This window comes from Electrophorus electricus, chromosome 22 (assembly GCF_041902795.1).
Source record: "Electrophorus electricus isolate QZ-2024a chromosome 22, ASM4190279v1, whole genome shotgun sequence".
In the NCBI taxonomy this organism is placed as follows: Eukaryota; Metazoa; Chordata; class Actinopteri; order Gymnotiformes; family Gymnotidae; genus Electrophorus; species Electrophorus electricus.
The window spans coordinates 3905223-3927972 of NC_137518.1; the positions used below are offsets into that span (position 1 = coordinate 3905223).

At 39.2% G+C, this 22750-nt stretch overlaps 4 protein-coding genes across 4 annotated transcripts; 2 read left to right on the forward strand and 2 right to left on the reverse strand.

Annotated features, from left to right (window-relative positions):
* Positions 1 to 1642: 1642 nt before the first annotated feature.
* gata1a (GATA binding protein 1a) lies at positions 1643 to 7199 on the forward strand. The gene is made up of 6 exons (XM_027001875.3): positions 1643 to 1797; positions 4931 to 5159; positions 5420 to 5914; positions 6073 to 6218; positions 6298 to 6423; positions 6552 to 7199. The coding sequence occupies exons 2-6, from the start codon at positions 4946 to 4948 to the stop codon at positions 6813 to 6815; spliced, it is 1245 nt and encodes a 414-aa protein (XP_026857676.2). The 5' UTR covers positions 1643 to 1797; positions 4931 to 4945; the 3' UTR covers positions 6816 to 7199.
* Positions 7200 to 11344: 4145 nt separating this feature from the next.
* adnpa (activity-dependent neuroprotector homeobox a) lies at positions 11345 to 16355 on the reverse strand. The gene is made up of 4 exons (XM_027001903.3): positions 16014 to 16355; positions 15147 to 15259; positions 14495 to 14584; positions 11345 to 14413 (listed from the first exon to the last, which is right to left on the reverse strand). The coding sequence occupies exons 2-4, from the start codon at positions 15252 to 15254 to the stop codon at positions 11714 to 11716; spliced, it is 2898 nt and encodes a 965-aa protein (XP_026857704.3). The 5' UTR covers positions 15255 to 15259; positions 16014 to 16355; the 3' UTR covers positions 11345 to 11713.
* A 643-nt stretch (positions 16356 to 16998) lies between these two features.
* On the reverse strand, positions 16999 to 20458 carry si:dkeyp-97e7.9 (DEP domain-containing mTOR-interacting protein). Its single transcript, XM_081705586.1, has 9 exons — positions 19619 to 20458; positions 19267 to 19445; positions 18916 to 19063; positions 18528 to 18706; positions 18189 to 18368; positions 17726 to 17863; positions 17495 to 17565; positions 17274 to 17378; positions 16999 to 17124 (listed from the first exon to the last, which is right to left on the reverse strand). The coding sequence occupies exons 1-9, from the start codon at positions 19699 to 19701 to the stop codon at positions 16999 to 17001; spliced, it is 1209 nt and encodes a 402-aa protein (XP_081561712.1). The 5' UTR covers positions 19702 to 20458.
* Positions 20459 to 20732: 274 nt separating this feature from the next.
* mafbb (v-maf avian musculoaponeurotic fibrosarcoma oncogene homolog Bb) lies at positions 20733 to 22470 on the forward strand. The gene has a single exon (XM_027001872.3). It carries the CDS (start codon positions 21000 to 21002, stop codon positions 22011 to 22013), a length of 1014 nt encoding a protein of 337 aa, XP_026857673.3. The 5' UTR covers positions 20733 to 20999; the 3' UTR covers positions 22014 to 22470.
* The last annotated feature ends 280 nt before the right edge of the window (positions 22471 to 22750 follow it).

The following is a 22750-nucleotide window of genomic DNA, read 5'->3' on the forward strand; positions in this document are numbered from 1 at the left end:
AGAGAAAGAGAGAGAGAGAGAGAGAAATTGTGTTTTAGTGTGTATACTGGGGCAGGCCTTGTGATTCCCCAGCCTCCCACACTGATCTTGATATTCTCTTATCACAGCTCACACAGACGCAGCCACGAGCCACATCCCTAATCCTGCACCAGTGCACTCACTCACTCTCACTCACTCACTCACTCACACACTCACTCACTCACTCACTCTTTTTACTCTCTGTCTATTTTGCTCACCCCCTCACTAGTCAGGTCTTCACAAAACCTTTTGTCATCTTTATATGAATTCATACATACAGGAGGTATTAAATTCTGTGTACCACTATAGTCATTTGTGATGAAAATGAAATCCAAAAACACTGATCAATAAACACACTGCATACACCATTTCAAAAAGGATACCATTAATCCACAGCAATGCCATCACAAGTAAATTCCAGCTACACTGAGAAAACACCATCCTGGTATCCCTGAAAACTGGTAAATGAACAATGGATGAGGAAAGTTAGAAGTGCTTTGACTACCAAATGACGGATCCTGTGCATGGTATGTGTGGCCTGGCCATTGGAGGCCATTCTGGTATCTCTTACCATGATTGCAGTGTTGGACCCAATTTGCATTTTAGTTCAGTGCTGCACCTAAGACTGTTGTTGCATTTTCATTTGTTTTGATACACATTTTGGTATGTCTGGTTTTGGTTAAAAATAAATTAATTTAAATGTGTATGACCTAAATGAGCTTGTGTGTGTGTGTGTGTGTGTGTGTGTGTGTGTGTGTGTGTAAAAAAGTAATAACTTTTTCATGCCTGTGCTTGTTGAGGTTTAACAGTTTAACAGTTGGGCTTTTTTCTGCCATTAATATGCTGTTATCTCTATACAGAATTATATATCTTCTATTTTAATTGCTGTATTATTAAAGTATGATTTGTTATGGCACTAGGGACATCTTTAACCCCAGTTTTGAAGTCCTACTACTTTGCAGTGCTACCTGATGTGCAATTTTCCCATAATAGTTCATCCTGATAGCGATGTGTAAAAAATGTTGGAGGTATTTAATGAAGAGTTTAAAGATGACTTTATCTTGGAACATGTGCTAAACTCATCACAGATTCATTTTGGATTATGTTAAAAAAAAAATGTTTTTAGACCAAATGAAAAACATATCTAAAGCTCTTTTTCTAGTGCATATATGTATATGTATGGTGGTCACATCGTTTGTAATTCATGATAATTTCTGCACAAAATGTTCTTGTTCATCTTTTTCATGGCCTTGTATGTCTTGCCATTCATTAATGAGCATGGAATTTTTAGATTAGAGTATATGTGAATTTACACAGGTACTGTGGATTCAAGATTTCCTATGCAAGTTCAGAAATGAAAATAAGAAAATATGTGTAATCGAAGCATTTCAACTAGAAATAGTTTTACTTATCAACATAATTTTATTACTGGACAAGTGCGTAGCCACAACTGAATTAATCTAAAACTGTTTAAACAAAACTATTCATGCAACATGGCCTCTGTCCTGTGGTTGGACTTGCCACTGTTCTAAATTCACCATATAATATTCAAATCCATAAATGGGAGTGTCCTGACAACTGCCCCTCCAACCCCACCCACTGGTCCCCTTCAATTTCAAACTAAGTGAGTTGCTCCCAGAGCACACGACTGATAAGCCAGAGAGACGATCAGTTTGCAGAGTGACACATTAGCCAGTAGCACCACATGACCTTCTGCTGGGCCTCCAGTCACTGTGATTAAGGCACTCACCTGAGGAACCAGACAATCAGTACAGCCAGGTAAGTGGCATCACACACCTGAATGACACCTTTCAAACACTGTGTACATGTCAAATATAAGCATGCATGGATACTTCATGCAGGAACACATAAATGTCAGTGAGCTTTTTGGTGATACACATACCCAGTTCTGTTCACTGTGCTTGGAACTCATCCAGAGATAAATATGAGTATTTGGCTGGAGTGAACTTTGTGAAATATAAGTCATATCTTTGCTTTTTGTTTCTTTTCTGTTGAAACCACATAGTTAATCCTAACATGTTAAATATGAATAATTATCCTTATTCATAAAAAACAGTTAATTATAAAAATTTAAAATGTACATAAAATTCACATACATAAATAAATGATCTTTTAGTTTTAGTAACTAGTTATCATTTCTGGAATACCTTTTCTTGTATGCAGTTTCTTATTTTGTGAGGGTGGGAGATGGGGTATGAAAATGGAATATTTAAATCTATAGTTATTTAACTGAAAATACTTAACATTTCAGGAGTGGTATTCCACATTCTCAGTTGTATTGTGTGACATATTTACCTGTGACATCCAGCATGACAATGAAACAAATTTCGTGGAAATTTGGTAGTGTAGTAAAAAAAAAAAAGTTTGAACAAATGTGCTGATATCAAGTGACTTTTTAAGATTTCACTTTGAGATTTTGTGTATGTGTTAATATCTCAAATAATATCTCAAATTATTCACAGAACTCTTCCATCCATACACCCACACAGACTGTGGGTTTAAATAAGAATTAAAAAATGTTTATTATCTGCATATATTTATACTTACAGCCTATGCGTTTTATTACCATTTTCAAAAGACTTTTATTTTTGTGTGGTTCACAAATTGTATGTATTTTTCTGGTGGACTCATGAGCCAGTAAAGGAAAATACACTTTATTAATAAGGCTCCACAATCAGGTAATTTTTACATAATAAAGACATAATTTGTCACATGTTTCTATTATATTAGTTTATTAAAGCGAGCAGATTTTTTTTTTACATTTGACATTTTCTGCTCTACAACTTTATGAAAAAAGAATAGCCCTGAAGTTCTGTTTAATTACTAATGCAGTAGTATTCAGAAAGCATACTCTCATTTACAAATTGAATGAACAGTACACTGATGAAGAGCTGTTCTGTCCAAAGTTAATAAATCATTATTTAGAAACATGTTATTAGGATTTATTTATTTAGAAAACACTTAATTTTCAGCTATAATGTAGTTCTCATTACTGTTAATGAAAAAGAGCTATTCAGATAATGACACCAGGAAGCCTACAAGTATTAATAGTATTGCTGGTTTATTAGAGTAAAATTATAAAATATTGTTTTGGTGATCTGCAGTACCTTTACCACTTTCTTAATACAGTATATTTTATTACCTCATGAAAATTTCTGGTGAGTTTTTATTGTCAGTATGTCCTGTTCTGTACAAGCAGTTTAAAAAGCAGCTGTACATCCTCATACAACTCATTACATATACAGCAGATATTTCAAAATAAAAAATAGGAGAATAATTTTGATTGTTCAGCCAATCAGAGAGTGTCTTGGTGATGCACATAACTTATTATTGGTTAATTGTGTTTTAAATTAGACCTTAATTTTAGACCTTTGCAAGGCCTATTCTGAAATTCCAAATCAATAAGACAAATATAAAAGCTATGCACATGTTAATGTTTCAGTGTTGTAAATCAAAGCATTATTTTCAAAGTTATTTCCTTCTCAAGTGTGAGGTACAGAGACAAAGTTACATATAAAAGTCAGTTACATTAACAGAACACATCTTGAAGGTTTTAACTACCTTGACCACATGAGGGCAGCAGCACAAAAAAGACCAAAAGCAATTGCAGTGAAGTACATATTTTTATATATTGAACTGGAAGAAAAAGAAAACACTGTGACACTGATTCTTTATCACAGTGCACTTAATCACTTGCGTTATGGTGCATTTTATGGTTTTGGAGTGTAATATAAGATAATATATGATGGCTTATTCAAATCTTATTCTCAAACACTATCACTATCACAGATATATATATATATATATATATATATATATATATATATATATATATATATATATATATATATATATATATATATATATATATAAAGAGAGAGAGAGAGAGCGAGAGAGCGAGAGAGAGAGAGAGAGAGAGAGAGAGAGAGAGAGAGAGAGAGTTAGTTAGGGCCCTGAGTGACAGACACAATACACAGAAAGTGTTTGTAAATGCTGTGAAGTGGTGATTTAACTGAATTAATGATAATATAGTTTAGAGCACCAAAATAAGTATTCCTTCAAATACTGTATTGACATGATAATGTGTAAATTGAATCTGAAAATTTCTGTAAATGGATTATAAAATATCAAAACAATGCTTTGTTTGGTTAAAAATACATTGCAATGTACAGTACACCAGTCTATTCAAGAATGTCTAAGACTGAAAGAATGAATGTTGCTTGTCGTACTGCTTGTGGTTTCAGCTTGTAACAGGTTTTGGCTACTGGGGTTATTTTTACTACTCACTTTCAGCCACAAGCAAATGAGGATCTTTTAAAGGGAAGCTGTCTGTCTACTAACATTGATCTTAGTACCAAAATATGGGGGGAAAAAAATTAGTCAAAAGCAACTGTATCCAGTTGTGGGCTCTAGTCTTAAAATACATCACATTACACACATAAAGTCACAGATGGGATTTCTGAACACTTACTGAGCACATGGGTTGCAGGTTTAAATGCAGCTGAAATCCAGACATCAATCCCAGCTTAACCAGTGTTAATGTACCTACAGATTTTATATTCAAAGCAGGATTAAATGATCAGTTCTGACTGGTTATGAAACATCTAAACATATACATGCATTTGATCTTTATAAATCAGATGAAGTGAAAATAGATCCTGCATGACCAAAGGAATTGAATCGAATTGATGATACAGAAATTGCTTTAAAACTGCTTTCCAGGAGATCAGTTTTGATTTCTGCTCATAAGGACCTACAACATATTTGCAAATGGGCAGCACAGGGCTACGCAATTCGGCTAATTCTTTCATTTAAAAAACATGCACACGAATTCTCCCTCGTGTTACAGTGAGTCCAAAAGCACTGAAAACCATCACTGACTCTATTGCAGAAACCGAAGTGAATCATGGAGAATGCGCCACCCGAGTCATCGCGGTGGGTCACTCCCAGTCTTATTGGCCCTGACCCACTGGCTGGTTTCTCAGCTGAGCAGGGCCTTCTTGCACCTGGGGAGGAGGGAGAGTCCTTCTACTGTGGCCCTGATCCTGATTTCACCAGCCTCTCATCCTACTTTTCCAGCAGCCAGAGCAGAGCATCGTCTGCCTTCAGACACAGCCCAGGTGACACCTGACCAAAGATTTGAATCTAAAAAGAATAATACTTGCAATACAAATCAGTCATACAAATCAGATTTGAATCTGAAGTGGATGGATAGTTTTATATTATAAAATCATTTATATTATTGTTATTATTATAATACATTTTCGAAAAATAAACTGCAGACTGATTTATATTATTATTGTAAACTTAAAAAAAACCAAAACTAATTTCAGGACATATGTGTGTAACATGCTAATAAGTTACCTGTGTTTAACTGCAGTTCGGCAAGTTTACACATCACCATCGCTTCTGAGTAATATCCAGTGGCTGGACAGTTCAGGGGGGAACGGCCTGAGTTCCCCCTACAGCACCCAGTCAGCAGGGTGGCCAGCCAGCTCCTTCGCTAAAGCACCACTTCACCCCCACACCTCTCCACCCCTGTACCCCACCAGCACTACCTCATCCTACACTTCCCCCAAGGATGGCTTCCCTTCCCCAGGCCGCAATGAAAAGGAAAACCCCAGGTTCCAGGAGGCCCTGAAGCCTGAGCGGCTCAGTCCTATAGGTGGTGCTGGAGGTGCCTTTCTTAATCTAAGTCCCGCTGCTGGTGGTTTGTACACATCTCCACATTCACACATGCTGGGGCCCTTCAGTTCGTACATGACATCACCGCAGGATTACAGTCCTGCTGGCCTCTACTCCACTCCTGGGGCCTGGATGGGACCTGCCTCATACTCACCCAAACTCCGCAGCAAAATAAAACTCTCGCCACCAGGTGAGTCATGAGAATGTCTACTACGACCTCTCCATTTTGGTGTTGGTAGTAAACGGTCAAAACATACGTTTATTAAAAGGTTTTACTACAGCAAGCAGGACAGGGATGGATGCTGAGATTCGGGGTGAATAACTACCTGTGTGGGTCTTCCACAACAGAGGCTCGTGAGTGTGTGAACTGCGGTGCTACTGCCACCCCTCTGTGGAGGCGGGATGGAACAGGCCATTACCTCTGCAACGCTTGTGGCCTGTACCACAAGATGAATGGCCAGAACAGACCTCTGATCAGGCCGAAGAAAAGACTGGTGCGTGATGCTGCACTGACCTGATTTAAGTGTTTCAGTTTAAGTAGGCCCACCTTTAACTGTCCCTTTGGTGTGTTAGATTGTGAGTAAGCGTGCTGGAACACAATGCGCCAACTGCCAGACCAGCACCACCACGCTGTGGAGACGCAACGCCAGTGGGGAGCCTGTGTGCAATGCCTGCGGCCTGTACTTCAAACTGCACAATGTCAGTGCGAGCTCTCACTCTTCCGTGTGTGAGGCAGCTCAGGCTTGCGCTCTCCAACCTAGATGAATAGCAGTAATTACATTTATCCCTCACTGTTACAAACTGACCAAAGCTGAATACTCTCACAGGTGAACAGACCGCTGACCATGAAGAAGGATGGCATACAGACCCGCAACCGCAAAGTATCCAACAGGAACAAGAAGGGCAAGAAAACTGGTGCAGCAGACGTTTATGCTGATGTATGCCACCCTGTGTTGCCAGAGGAACACGGGACACCTTACCCCTTGCCCCCTGGATCACTGCTCACCTACAGCTCTGGACCCCATATATTCTCTCCCACCACGTCCTACCCCCACCACCCAAACTCCGGGGTCGTCCACACACTGGTGTGACAGCAGCTTCCTGTTGACCTGCCTCTGGACATGTACACATGTGTTAATGCACTCTTGAGGCTTAAAAGCTTTCCTGTGAATATCCTGTTAAGGAGGCGTTGCCATTTTTATTAACAGACTGACAGGTGGTGGATGTCCTGTCATGCTGTTTTGTAAAACTTATTTTGTCCTCTGTTGTATGTAATGACAGAAGTAATGGCAAAGGTATTAGCGGATGTGAAAAAAATATTTTCTTATATCTCTTTAAATGTAAATATTCATGACAAAGTTTCCATTTTTGAGACGCGTTCTCTGTGTTATAAAGATTTGCTATAAACCATTCAGAATTGTATTTTGTAATGTCACTCAAGTCCACTTCCAGTGATAAAATTTTTAAATGTTACATCCTTTGGTCATTTTGTCTTCTCATTTTTGGCAGGATAAACCCTGAAATTGTAGCCATGGTTGAAAAGAGTCAATTAACAAACAACTCTGACTGTCAAAGGTTAATTTTTGCAGTGTGTAAATGGTATTTAAATGTTCAGAACTGTTTCAGAGGTTGTGGTTTACCGACCACTGTAGTGACATTGTAGTGGTGCCTGCTTAGTTATAATGCTGCCTTTGTCTGTTCACCACAGGTGTAAGGGCTTGACAGACCAACAGCCTTTGGAACACCAACATGCAAATTAAACACTTTCCATAAAGCTGGCAGTAAGAAAATAATTCACTGAACTAATTTTAAACTCTGACAGTAACAGTTTTGCCTATGTGGATAATACCCCACAAGGCACGTATGGATGCAGGTGCAGTGAATACTTGTGAAATATTTCAAAAAGAAAAAATAATGAATTGATGCTAAATGGATAATAAATGCTTTAAACACTGGTGCTAAACTGAGTCTTCTGGAACCCAAAGCAGCTGTGTGAACGGGTGCATTTTGCTGAGGTTGTTGCAGCACAGATAACACCAGCAGCAGTCTCACTACTCACCTCAGGGGATAGCTACTGTCAAGTCCCATGCATATTCAGTCTGTCTAATTTGATGTGTTATTTCTAATTTACATTTTCACAAAAACGTACATGAGAGCAAAAAAACCCCAAAAAGGATTCTCAAAAGGACAATTCGGGTCAGGAACCTTTACACGCCTAATAGATTTTTACCCAATGAGCCGCACAAGACAAAAAACAAAAACAAACATGACACCCGAGCAGACACCTGCTGTATGCCCTTAAAAAGCCACAAAGCAAATTACTTCCCATATACATTATGAACTAAACCCAGATATAAATGATCTTTTGCATAGTTTTGTATACTAGGTCATTTTGGACATGCTTGGCTGGTGCTCACATATGAACACAACCCATACATAGAGGCCCCATTTTCTTCAAACTCTGAGAGCTCCTAGAGTCACATATAGAACATCTGGAGATGCCACCCAACCCCTTGCTAATTCTCACTTCAGCACACTTTCAGAATGAAATAAGCATGAGCAGGCAACTTTTGTTTTCATGCTTCCTTTTAGAAAACTTCACCTCCGGTAGTGACTCAGTTTTTCTACTCAGACCTAAATCTAAAACCTCTGTCCAAGCTGTCCAAGGTGCATGTACTAGAACTACATCAAGTCACCGAGAATCAGTGTCCTAGAACATAAGTTAATGACAAACTCAGCTGGTGAATGTTTATTCCAAAGCAAGATTAGTAAACTTTGGTGTTCTGCAGGGAAGTGTTTTAGGTCCCATGCCATTTCTTTTCTACATCAATGATAAAACAGCATCTTATTTGTGTTAATTGTTTTTGTATCTCATAAAAATAAGGCGTGCAAATATTTTTAGTTTTGGTTAATAGATAATACATTTTCACCACACCATGAAAATCTTAACATTTTTAGATTAAAATTAATTGTTTCATTGATGGAAACTGAAAATACTGGTTGTTAAATGAACAGTGAAAGCATGGTATGGAAAATCAGATTAATTAAAAGATAGGTTTGCAAAAAAAAATAATAATAAAAAATCCATTTTTTTTAGATTGGTTAAGTTTAAGGTATAAAAATGGACAAAAGTACAGACAAAATCCCATCTTTAAGACATTTTTGCTACCTGCTTTTTAGCTATTAAAAGGTAGTTTTGTCCATTTTTATTAGATAATTCACATACAGTATTAGAAGATAAGCAAGAATATTTGGCTTTACTTACCTCGATATAGTTTGAGGCAAGTGTAATGACCTCAGCATGCAGTTTGCACGATGCTAACTAGAAGGTATGAACTTCCTTTACTTATTGGCAATGTTTGTTTTGTAGCTCAAGTACAAAACTAAAGAACCAAACTCATCTTAGCTGTTTAACTAAATCTGGACTAATGAGAAAGTTGTGTAAATTAGATTAAAAAAAAAAAAAACTACTTTTGAAGAGCAAGTACAAGCAGCACAAAACACTTAGTACAGGCTTTATGTACATTCTGATTTGATCTGGCTTGAGAAGCGAGTTAGAGTTCCAGTTAGTAAGGACACAGGAATCATTACATGCAAGGCTTTTTAAATAAAAAAAAACAAACTTTTAATAACAGAGCTGCTGATTTATCTTTTACAGGTTCATGATGAGTGTATTTTTTTTCTTTACACTGCTGAAATTGTGGGACAAACTGCTGAAATCTTTAAAATTTCTTAGATTGACTAAAGCTTATAAGGTCAAGTTACTCATCAGATATCTTTTTCTTTTCTTTTTTTTACAATTACGTAGATTTATTTATTTATTTTTAGTTATCATGCTTGTGTTCTGTGCATTATTCCACCAAACCTTACTAAAACTCACTTCAACACTTTCAGTATGAAACCGTCCTCAAGCATGACCAGGCAACTTTTTTTTGTGCTTCCTTTTAGAAAACTTCATCTTCAGCAGTGACGCAGTTGTTCTACTCTAAATTTGTTGCTTATTTGTTTCCTGTGCATTTTTAATAATGTACATTATTCTGTGTATTATTCATCGATAATTTGATGCTTTGATGGTCTGGTTCCTTTCTTCCCTGTGTTTTAATGATCTTGCTGTGCTTCATAAGGACCAGAATGAAAATAAATCTCTTGCATTTCATATTTTATCATCAATTCATTCTGATACTTTAAGAAACTATTCTATTATTATATTGTATGAACTATTATAACATTTTAAGAAAAATACAATATCAAGAAGCATCATTAATAATCTTTTTGTCTACAGAATCCAGTATGCAAAACAAATAACCAACAAACATTTACAACTTGAAAACCTTCAGGTTTAAAGTGAGGGGGAGTTAATGTAAGAAACTTGTTTGGTGAAATAGCTGAGTGGCAGGTGGGTTTCTATTTTTTGTTTTCTTCCTGACTGGGTTTATCTGCTGGGACGGCTAGCTATGCACTGGGGAAATGGCACCAAATGACACTAAGAGATTAGCAACCACAGAATCAGCCCAGCAAGCTTTTAGAAGCCATCCGTTAGCACCCCTCTGGCTTAACTGCCTCCATATTAATCTTAGCCTGAATGCTACAGCACCGAACCAGTGCGTTTTTTCATTTTTATATAGCAGTGTACAAAAACAGAACAATGAGGCGACTTCAGTCATAGCGAAGCAAGATATACGCACACACATTATATGAGCAGGTAGAAAAAGGAGAAATAAATTTGCATAAAATCTAACATAAATCCAAAAAATCATTAACATTGTGGGTTGCACCTTAAAAGATCTAAACAGTTTTGTTTAATCATTTCCATATGAAATATTTTAATTTAAAATTTCAAGGGATTATTTACCCTTTTGTGATAATTCTGACATCACCTACAGAACAATGGCAGTAGGTTTAATTCTTTCAGGGATAGAAGTACTCTAATTTCAGATTGTTTCAATCTGTTAGGATAATTTCAAGAAATATAGTTTCTTGTTAAAGCAAGAGATGCTGACTCCCTACACAGGTTTTCTTTTAAAAATATTAATCGCTTTCGATTTTTCAACATTTGCAGACAGTTCCATCTAATGGTGAAATAAAGCAAGCACAATGGTCAAGTCGTTAAAATGGTGAAAGCACCTGTTCAGTGGTCCATAATCAGATGCGTGAATGTCCTTAATTGCAATCCCATTAAGCAAACTTCTTTTTAAAGACTGCATATGTCAAAACTTTCAACAGTGATAACTGAAAGCAAGCTACTTCAATACTTTAACTGAAACACAGAAAGAAACTCTTGAGATGTAACTCAAAAACTGAGTTACCTTTATTCAGATCCCGAAAAACACATTGGTTCTGCATTACTGTGAGGAAGCTCAAATGAATTTTCTGGCACTTGTTTGGGGGGGGGGGGGGGGGAGGGGATCAACTTCACAATGAACTGAAGTAGACCATGGTTTAGATTATCAAAACTGCCAAATCTGAGACATGATCCAGTAACAAATTGCTAGGACAAGCTCTATAGCTAGAAACTACTAAAATGGCTATAAAATGGGCATTAAGCTCACAAAGAAAACTTCCTTTTAGAAGTATGAAAATTAAATCTGGTGACTTTAATAATAATAATAAATCAGAGCTCTTTATAGTGAATTACAATGTCAATTTTATTTGATCAGAGAGAAAAAGAAACAGACCTTCTATCAGTTTTGTTACAATTCCATCAAATGTGTGTGATTAAATACAGAGGGCAGTGTAGTAAAAAACAAAAAACAAAAAAGTCACCAACGATCTTATGGGTGAAGACAAATCATACAGTATGTGGGTTTTTTCGTTCTGCTTATTCAAAGCAGACAACTTGACAGTAAACAGTTCCATCACTGAGCTTGTACCACTGTTCGGTTTTGTATGGTTTCAGTCTCATCACGTTTGAAATCAGTTTGAGGTAAGGGGTCTGATCTAAGACTCAATGGATTTTACATACTGGGGTTGGAAGACTGACCACATGCCATCATCTACCCAGCAACCCCACCTCTTTCCCTTTCTCCTCAAACCGTCCAGCTGGTCTGTAGTGGCTCTCGTCAGGGGACATGCTGCCTGACCATGTTGCTTCTTCAGGACTGGAGCCACATACAGACACATCCAGACTCTTTGCTGCTGCTCTGGCGCTCCCACCCTGCTCATACAGGAAGCTCTCCCTTAGCATGGTCCCTTTTGTCTGAACCACTGAAGGCCGAAATGTAGCTGCTTGTTGAGTTTTGTGTTTCATGTTATCGATGAACACCACATCCTGGTCCGATTCACTATCGGAATCAATAGCAATGGGTTCCGAAGAAGTCCCAGGGCTTGGTTTGAAGGCACAGTTGCTTTGACTACTATATCCAGTGTTTAGAGCCTGTCTCATGCTCCTAAATTGGAGAGCTTTGGTGTCCTCCTCAGCAGAAAAACCAACAGGAGCCTTCAGCTTCATTTTTGAGGTTCTTGAGATTCCACTTTTCTCCTCATTGTTGACAATGAACAGCCACTCTGGGTCAAAGTTCATGTCATGCTTGAACTTGTTCACTGCTTGCATGTTAAAGCCTAGTAACACTACTGGTTTGCGAGTAACAAAATCCCGTTCACATGACCGCCGCCGGTTGGCAAAATGACTCGAGACATCGGACTTCCACAGCCAGAGGCTTGCAGCAAGTTTCTCTACCTCCCGTTGCGACGGATAGGGGCGCTGGTTGAAATAGGCTGTGAGGAAAGCCTTCCTCTCCTCATAAGACTCGTCAGCATGGCCTTTGGGGTCCAAGACAAGGACAACAGGCTCTTCTGGCTTCTCCACAAACACTGTGGGATAATATCTGCTTTGGTCTACCATCTTCCTTCTCTTAGGGTCAGATGCATCTGGGGCTACCAGCTCTCGCTTGAGAGCGCCCGTTCCTGCTGAATGCAGTGAAGTCGAGATGGACTTACTGCAGTGACCCTTAGGAGATTGCCCCACCCCTCGGCAGTGCACCAGGTGAAGTGTGATCGTGGAAGCAGTCATGTTACTGGTGTACACACCCAGACAGTGGATGCACTTGTAGGTGAGCTTTTTCTCCACTGGGTGCAGAGTCTGAAGGACCTGGTGCCGGTCTCTGAGGTGATGTGCCAACGCGTCGGAGATGGGGCCCTTAAGGATGGTGAAGCAGAGTGGGCAAAGGGTCTTTCCTACTTCCTTCTTCTGAGGTAGTGCATTCTGGGATGCATTCCTCATCTGAGATTCAATGTTTTTTTCCAGCACTTTTCCTGGCATTGTTGTAGGCCTGGCTACTGCACTGTTGGGTGGCTGTGCAGATGTGGATGATGACTCAGGTGTTTCTTTCATGTTATAGGTGGTAACTATAAGCTGCACATTCTTAGGACTACCTTGCTGAAGCGTGAGATCAAAGGTCAGTGGGGAGCCAGTGGGTGGGTCCCCTGGCTCATTTGGGTGGGCTTGTCGCTTGTGTGATACAATTTTTTCAACCTCATAAAATGTGGAATGACACTGTGGACAAGTCAGTCCATGTACCAGCATGTGGTTTAGAAGGGAGTCACTCGGCAGGTAGCGGTTACAATACAGACACTTGCTTGTGAAATTGTGGATCTTCATTATGTACTTTGCCATAGCGCGCACCTTTTCTGCCTGGTGTTCCTTTTCAAAGTGAGCACTATATGAATTTTCAGGGAACAGTTCATTGCAGATGGTGCAAATCTTCCACTTCTGCGTTTGTGAGGTGTTCAGGGCATTGGCTGAAGCCTTCTTAGCCTGCAGTGAGGTCAACGTGGCAGTAGCAGTATGCACTGAAGAGAGAGGTAGGGACTTCATTGATGGAGAGAACGAGGCATTACCATGAGAAGCTGTCACACCAAAGCCACCCAGGTGTTTTCCTGTATGTGACTGGGAGCCAGAGCCAGACATCAGAGCTTTGTCAGGTAGTGTAATGCGTACTGGCTGGCCAGATATACAGTTTCCTGTGACACCCTGCTTAAAATGGTTCCCCACAGGCAACCCCATCACTTTGGGCATGTTAAAGCGGTTCACTGGTTGAGCCATGGGAGAAGGTATGCCAGGGGTGATTGTGGCACCCCTCTGAATTATGTTGGCTTGTGATCTGGCAACTATAACATTGGTGTGGCCAATCATGGCAGTCACTTGATGGCCAATACGTTCATGGAACTCAATGACATGTTGCACAAGTGCCTCATATGAGCGCGGGACAAAGAGACAGCTCTTACAGTGGATGCCATGACTATTGACCGGGGCTGCATCACTGTTTTCCTGCTTCTCTGAGTTTTTAGCTACATAAGGTGTGGCCACATGCTGGAAGTGTTCCCTGTAGATATGCCTGCGCACTACGTTGTACAGTCTGTCCCGATAGGTGCACTTCTTGCAGTAGTATACTGGCAGCTCTTTCCTGTCATTCAGCATAGGCTTTTCTATGCGTATACCATCTCGAACACCCACCGGGGCTCCGTGAGGGCTAGCGATGCCCTGTCGCACCACGTTGTGTGGCATGTGGAAGAGCCTGACATGGGTCTCCAATGTCCTCTTGTTCCCACTATACATACAATAGGAACAGTTGAGCAGGATGCGATTCTCAAAATCCTCTCTGTGTACATTGCGAAAGTGGTTCTTGTACGCTGAGAAGTACTTGGAGGCAAAGGGGCAGTCGGAGCAGCAAAACTGCTTTGTTCTGTAGTCCTGGAACACATCAGGAGGAGAACATCAGCCCGAGGAAACCACTGCGGAACAGTGCAAATTCCATGTATGAAAATGGCTTACCTGTGACTTTGTCCAGGATGGATCCCATAAACATACATCAAGGTAAAAATGTTTTGTATAGAACTCATCAGGGCCAAACTCTTTGTAATCCTGAATGAGAATAGAAGTAAATAAAGACAAACAATGAAGGATGGATTATCAAAAAGTCAGAATAGTGAAGGTGGATTATACTTCCTGCAGGCACACCTGCCAGGCCCCTATTAAAATACACCAATTTATATGTAAAAGGACAGGATCTTTTTTTTTTTATCTTGCACTGGAATGTTCATACACACCTCACTGCATAAACACAAAAATGCACTTATTGATTTGTTCCGATCAACCATACTGCCCTGTAACCACCCCAGGTTCGACTCTGACCTCCAGTTTTTGAATCTATGAGACTGAAATTAAATTTAGCTACTTAAAAATATAGAGTCAATCCTAACATACTTGAAAGATATACAAGGCGTTACCCTTATCATACTTAAAAGATTTATACAGGGTTAATCCTATTATAATTAGAGAGAGTAATTTTATACTGAAAAACTTCTATATGGCAGTAATCGCACTTACCTATAACCTCAAGATACAACTTCATTAGTTACTTCAAGATTTACTAAGAAATGTTAATTCAGGACAGGATCTTTAAGCTTTTTATTTGTTAAGTTACCTCTACATGTTCCTTGCAGTAGTCCAGGCCGATGTCACTTAACAGCCTCTTAACCTTTTTCCTAGCTTTTCTTAGCCGGGTAAGGTTGTTCACAGGAAGCTGAAACATCTCGCCTATTACAAAGAGGGAGAAACATTAACCTTTCTGCCAAAGAAAAAGCTGTTGATAGCAGTGGGATACTTATTTTAAAACGAGGCAAAGCTACAAAGTTAGCTAATGATCCTCACAACAATTAAAGACAAAAATAAAGGACTAAAGAAAAACGTCGGTTTATAGAGTCGAAACCTTTAATTCACAGTTGCAACATCTGGTTACGGACAAAAGTTCGTTTGCACGGGCAGGGAAGAAAATAATTAGAAAAATCGATTATATACACTGCGAGAACCATATCCGTATCGTTTCTGTAAACTATATACACAATCTTGCCACAATGTTGCTTCTTACACACCACTTTTGGATAGTTAGCGGACTACATTAATGAGGAGCCGGATGCAAGTTAACTAGTAGCTACTCAAATGAATGTAGCTAAACTAAGATAACTAGCTAACGTTAGAGACAATGCAGGCCAGCCCGTCAATACCAGGCCCTGGATCAAGTGGCTTTAAAAAAAAACCACACAATAATCTACGTTCTCTCATAAATTATGAAAAAATTAATCATCTTAAATCTTACGTAATTGTTACTAAGAAATCACCAACATAAAGGTTCATTTCATCTTTAATCTAGTTTATTTAACTAGCTAGTTGGCTAACTAGCTAGCTAACAAAAACGAGACGTTAGCTGTGGATTGTTTGATGTTCAGTCAGCTAGCTAGCTATGTAGCCAACGCCAAGAACTGAACATGGCGACAAACCCTAAAAAAACTACCTTATTTCTTCACCACGTTTCTCCTTAGCGAAGTAACCGGGGCAGTAAGAGAGAAAACAAACTATTTATTCGGCCCAAACAGATGCTGCGGTTGCCCTTCGGTTTGGCTCGGCTGCCGGTGGATCTTTGCAACTCATCTTGGGGGTCCGCACCATGTGTCATCAGCGAAATTTTCTAATCTTCAGGGTTGTCTTTAGTGTCTATTGGATTTACATGGCAAATAGATCGTGCGACACTAGCAATTTGGATACTACAATGGTTGAAACTAGCAGCCAGAATAGTTTTTCTTTTCTAGACCATTCCTCATAGCTAGCTACCAGAGCCAAGCCTGTTCAAAATGGCGAATGGTTCCAGGCGGAAGTGACATATTTGTATAAGTTAAAAAGAATCTTGAATAAATTAGTCCCTTCAGGCAAGGAAGATTAATACATCCCAATGAATTTGCGAAAGTAATAACAAAGAAAATCTTAGATATTTAGATAAGAAAATCTAAATATTATGCAATAAAGGTGACCCGTTATAATGGAAACCAGACATCTATGTGCACTGGGCTAATTTAATTTATTGATTAGTCTTCGTAGCTTTATGTATTTTTGTCTGTGACTGTAAATTTGCTGTAACTAGTAGGAATCAATCAATCATCAATCAATCAATCAATCAATCAATCAATCAATCAATCTATCTATCTATCTATCTATCTATCTATCTATCTATCTAATTTTATACACTTAGAGGATTTAGATGTTTCATTTTAGCTGTCTTAACACTTCTCAAGGTACAGGATGAGTGATGAGGAAAACACACACACACACACACACACACACACACACACATATATATATATATATATATATATATATATATATATATATATATATATATATATATATATATATATATATATATATATATATATATATATATATATATATATATATATATATATATATATGTGACTTTCTGATTAGGGAACAGTGCAGAAGGATCATTTTAGTGGCTCCATTACTTCCAAAGTGACAACTCTGGGTCCAGTCATCACCATCTCAGTGAGCGTGCAGTAATCGAGATGGAGGACACTGCGCCCATTCAACTGGCATACAAACTGCCGCACCTAAGTAATAATGACAAGAATATATAACAAGAACATATGATGTGTGTCTGTACACATGCATATGTGTATGTGTCCACGTGTGTTTGTGTGTGCGTGCTTGTGTGTGTGTGTGTGTTTGTGCATGTGTGTGTGACTGTTTGTATGCCCACCTTAACGCCTGCTGCAGCAGCAGGGCTCTCTGGATCTACCGCTTGCACATAGCAAGGTGATCTTCCTCGAATCACAAAGCCCCAGCCCAAACAATCTCCCAGAATCTTCAGTTAAAAAGACACAGTGATAAACTAATGGGGTGAACTGAAGGGATAATGTACTTTCATTTAATTCTTTAATATTTCATGTTGTGGTCTGAGAGGAACAGCTGAAAACATACCGTCAGCACTTTTTTAATGTAAGGAGCTCCAGGGGACAGTAACTCCTCACATGTCACAACCCCCTTGAGTACTGTCAATAACCACAAAGCAGACAGGCCACTTGCATCATGAAGCAACAATCTACAAATCCTCAAGTGGTCTTAGATTCAAGCATTACACAACTACTCAGTTTTACTTCCACATTTTCTTGCAATGAAATAGGTATAGATATTGTTGTCATAATATCTCACCAGATTTAGGGTTGCATGTGAGTCCAGAAGCAGAAGAGAGTGATGGAGAAGCTGAGATTCCACCCAAGTGATGAAGCTGTTGTGTCACACTACTCCAACTCCCACTGGGAATCACCTTTAAATCATTACTAGGTTCATCTGAAGGTGAGTGCCAAAAAGGCCAAAGGTTAGCATACTAAGGGAGTAGCATACTAAATACATTGTAGTAGAGAAACATATCACAGACAGTCAAGACTGGGTGCCTGAAACATTCTCTGCCATGCTCCTCTCGACCTGTACACCCAAACTCATTTTGACACAACACATTTGTGAAACATACAATAAGTAAATAATAATCTTATATAGTTTTGTAAAAATATTTTGCTCTGATGGACACAGACATAATTTCTGTTTGGATTTTCAGTGAAGATGTTTTAATCTATTATGCGGCATTGTGTGCCCAGGAGACTGCCTTGTAGGTTACCAGGGAGGAGGATGCTGTTCCCGATGGACAGAGGGGTCCTGCGCAGGGCTGTCAGAGCCATGCACTCCCCATCTTCTCGCTCCTCCTGGTTCAGCAGCTCAGCCAGTTGTCGCCGTCGGCAGAAGTTCACACAGAATTGATATAGAAGCCTGCTGTCGAGGAAGTGATGCTTCCGAGACACTTCAGATGTGAAGGAAGAATGGAGGTGAAGAGGTAAAGAGAGGTGTGGTGATTCAGTTCATGCTGGAATAGTTATACCTTTTTGCCATTTTACATATTTAAATCAGCTCTTTGTCATTTTACATATTTAAATTAGAGTCACTGGTTACTGGTCCTCACCGTGCTGAATGATGCCCTGTTCCAGCAGAGCCCTGTAGAGCTCCAAAGCCAGCGCACGGCTCTCCACCTCCCCATTTTTTAGCAGCCAATCAATTAACTGGTAGCCTGGGAAAGATCGCTCATAGACCACGCCTCCTTCCTCTCTCAGCTGTAGGAGGGAGTCTTTACTCATAAGGAGACTGTGCATAATTAACACATACATTTAGATTCCATGATATCTCACTTGGTAAGCAGTTATGCTGAAACATTGGTCACTATCCACACTGGAATGAGGGACCTGCACCATAGTGCTTCTAACATGCTGTAGGAGACTACAAGAGATGATTCTCTATTATTGTTAAAATCTCAGTAAATGCTGTTAACTTAGAACACACAGAACCTTGTTCACTGAACTGTGTGATAAGAATAAGTCTTACTGTCATAAAGACTCTGTCCACGCATGAAGACCTCCTCAATGCTAAAAGGAAATGTGTCGTCGTCCTTTTGGAACCGGTAAAGCAACTTGGCATCTTTGAACATCGGCCATTTATCACATACTATTTGGAAGAAATGGGAATTTAGACAAATCTATATGTAGATATATAATGTACCTTCGGGAGAAATGGTACTAAGGCTACCAAAAACGAACATATGAGTAAATAAAACATCATGCTCTTTGAACTTATTTACATGACATGTAGACTAGATACTGTCTCACAGCAATGTATGATAACATCATACATTATACTGTGTATCATACCGTGATGTATGACGTCATGGTCCATTAAGTGCTGCATCACTTTGACTGCAGACTCTCGGTTCTGTACTTCATTGTGAGCCGTCAGCCAATCCACCAGCTCCTGGGCCACAAAGCAGTCGGGGCAGGTGCGTAGGTGGTACCTTCGTTCTTTGATCATCTTACAGTGATGCAGCCGTAATCTTTCACACAGCCCGTTCACGTCAATAAAACTCTGTGATCAATTTGTAACAAAATGGATTTGGGGCTATGTGGACTATATCATATGATATTTATACTCTCTTATTTTCAACCTACAAGATTCCCCTAACAAATTTGAGTATATATGCCTGCTGGTATATTGTTAATAGCATACCGGAGTTGTTCTCCTACAATCATGGCTTCAGCTTTGTTCTGTCTTGTCATGTCCCCTCTGCAAATGTTTCCTGTTCGTTCCATGTTTCATTGTCTTTTTTCCTGGCTCAGTGTAGGCTCTTTATTGATGTTCTTGTGTTTACTAAATAGCTAGTGAACAGACGTACCCATTTTCAACAAGGGGAAATGTGTACACAAAACACCTCTTCTAGTTCTCTTTTTCTATTAAACACATACATGCACACACGCACTTAAGAAGCAAAATGAACATATATACATCAATCTTACATCAGTCTTCAACAGAGCAATACTTCTGAAATTAGAATATGTAAAATAATTGGTTTCAGATGTTGGCCACAGGATGTCACCAAAGGGCTTTCTCAGCACCATGTCATATAAAACTTCTTTAATTTGTCTGGTTTCATTAACAGAACGTCATCTTATTTTATGTGGTAAGCTAAATACTATCTCAGTCAACATAAGGTGTTAAGTAGAGTAAAAGGGGATTCCAGGACCAGGAAGACTATAGGCCCAGTAGACCCACTTTCATATTTTCTGTGTAGTTATTATTATTATTATTATTATTATTATTATTATTAACAATGTTACAAATGCATTGAATATAAGGCTATGAGGATATATTACCAAGATTACCAAATCAAACAGATGAAACAGAAGTCAGTATATTGTACAAGGGCTTGTTAGATTATAGATAGGCTATTACCAAAACTTTAATTATTTTGTTATTCTAAATGCAGTTTTTTAGAATAATATGTGAATATTACGTTTATTAAGAAAATTACAATATATGTCCTTAAGTGAGTGCGTATTTGTATGTGTGTGAGAGAGTTAATGTGTGTTTGATAGAGAAAGATAACTAGAAGAGGTGTTTTGTATACATATTTCCCTGTTGAATAATGGGTTCCTCAGTTCAGACAACAATAAATAAAAATAAGTAGTCCATTTTAATCATTTCAAATAATTTGTCAAGTAAATTACATATCCACGTATGTTTAAATTGCATGGTATTGAAAGGAGGCTGGCGTGCCAGTGACATCACACGTGGGCATAAACAAGGCGTGGCTCACACGAGCCGCCTCGTTTAAAGCTGTGCAACTGCTCGCACTGCGATCACTCCAGTAAACACAAGTGACAGTTCACTTTTACAGTAGTACTGAGGTTATTTTTATGTTATTGATAGGACCTAGAGGCTTTTGTTAATGTCGATGTTTTCGAAGCCGTTTACTTACGTTTGAGCGAGAACAAAGAGGATAAGTAATTGATTTTGATGCAAGTTTGTGTTTTTCAAGGTTGATGGGGTCGATGTAAGCAAAAACACAATACGGCATTTTTGTAAATTCTAAAATTTTATCCAAGTAAAGATGACGGCGGAACAACATGCGCCTCTGGAACTTCCGAAAAATCCACTGATTCTGGATTACAGCGATTTTGACATGATGAAGTTCGAAGTGAAAAAAGAGGTTTCGCTGAGCACGTTCATGAATCAGTGCGGTCAGCGTGTGCCGGGCTCCGTGTCTACGACCCCTCTGAGCACACCGTGCAGCTCGGTGCCCTCGTCTCCTAGCTTCAGCCCCGGCGGCCCGCGAACCAGCGCTGAGGATCTCTACTGGGCAATAAGCGCCAGCACATACCCCCAGCAACTCGAACCACACGCTTTAGACATTGCACCGGAGGACGCGGGCGAAATCTTTGGCGCCAGTAACATCCACGGACACGCTTCTCTTCAAGTTCATCAACAGCTTCATCATGTTGACTACGAAGGATACAGGACAGGGCGCCAGTTTCACGGCCAAACTCCAAACATTCAGCAGTGTCCGCAACAATACCCTGGAATAGTCCACAATTCAGAAGCGCTCGTCGTTCATCCTGCGACACACGATTTTGCGCACGGTAAAAATGAATATCATTATATGCAAGATGTTGACAGCCCAGCAGCAGGTGTAACCCAGTCCTTTAATCATCTGAGATCTCAAAACATTCACCAACAACAGCAAAGACGGCAGGACCGCAGCACCGGCTTGGAAAACCGTTTCACCGACGAGCAGCTCGTGTCCATGTCTGTCCGCGAGCTCAATCGCCATCTCCGGGGGATGAGCAAGGACGAGGTTATCCGCCTGAAGCAAAAACGCCGCACCCTTAAAAACCGGGGCTACGCTCAGTCGTGCAGGCACAAACGCGTCCAGCAAAAACACATCTTGGAGCACGAGAAGACGAACCTCGCAACTCAAGTGGAGGAGTTAAAGCACGAGCTCGGCCGGTTGGTCCGGGAGAGAGACGCTTATAAACTGAAATGTGAAAGATTAGTAAGCGGGATGAACAGTCACAACCGTGGGTCTTCCAGTGAAAGCCCCTCATCTCCGGAATTTTTGTTATAGCTTTTAAAACTGGATTTTTATAGCATTTTATCAGTTTAAATAGATTTTTATCTCAAATGTTATTGTATTTCCCCCTCTTTGTTTTCCACCTATTCACTTTTGTTACTTCATTGGTGTATGGTTGCTGGATTTCTCCAAATAAATTGTGACGTTTTTGGTTTGGTGTACAGGGACACAGTATCTGTTTCCTCTGGCCTGAGCCAGCTCAGTAGGAGATGCGGCACCTCCAGCAGTTCCTGTGAACTATGTAGATTTTTTGGGGGCATTTTTAAGTTATGCCTTTGTTTTTTTGTGTGTGTTGTATTATTTGTATTGTATTAATCACTGTTCCACAATATAATTCTTTAAATAATTTGTTAGTCTACATATCGATCTTTTTCAGAGGAGAAAAAGCTGTTAACCTGATAATATTTCTGCTATTTCCTTTTAAATAAACCTTAAAAATGCATTGCATTCAGCAGTTGGTCTCCTTACCATAAAATGTTTATGTGGGTAAATGGGGGTCTGTTTAATAAATATATGATTATATATAATATACTAGCATATAAGAATATTAATGTTAATCCTTTCAGTGTAAATAACAAAATAAATAGACTATTATTATTTCAGAATACTAAATATTTAAGATTATTTCATAACTAAAGACACTCTACACATGATCTTGAATTTCTCACTTTCTCAGAATATATCCCAGCCAAGACATGATCACATTCTGAGATGATCAGATTCTGAGGAAA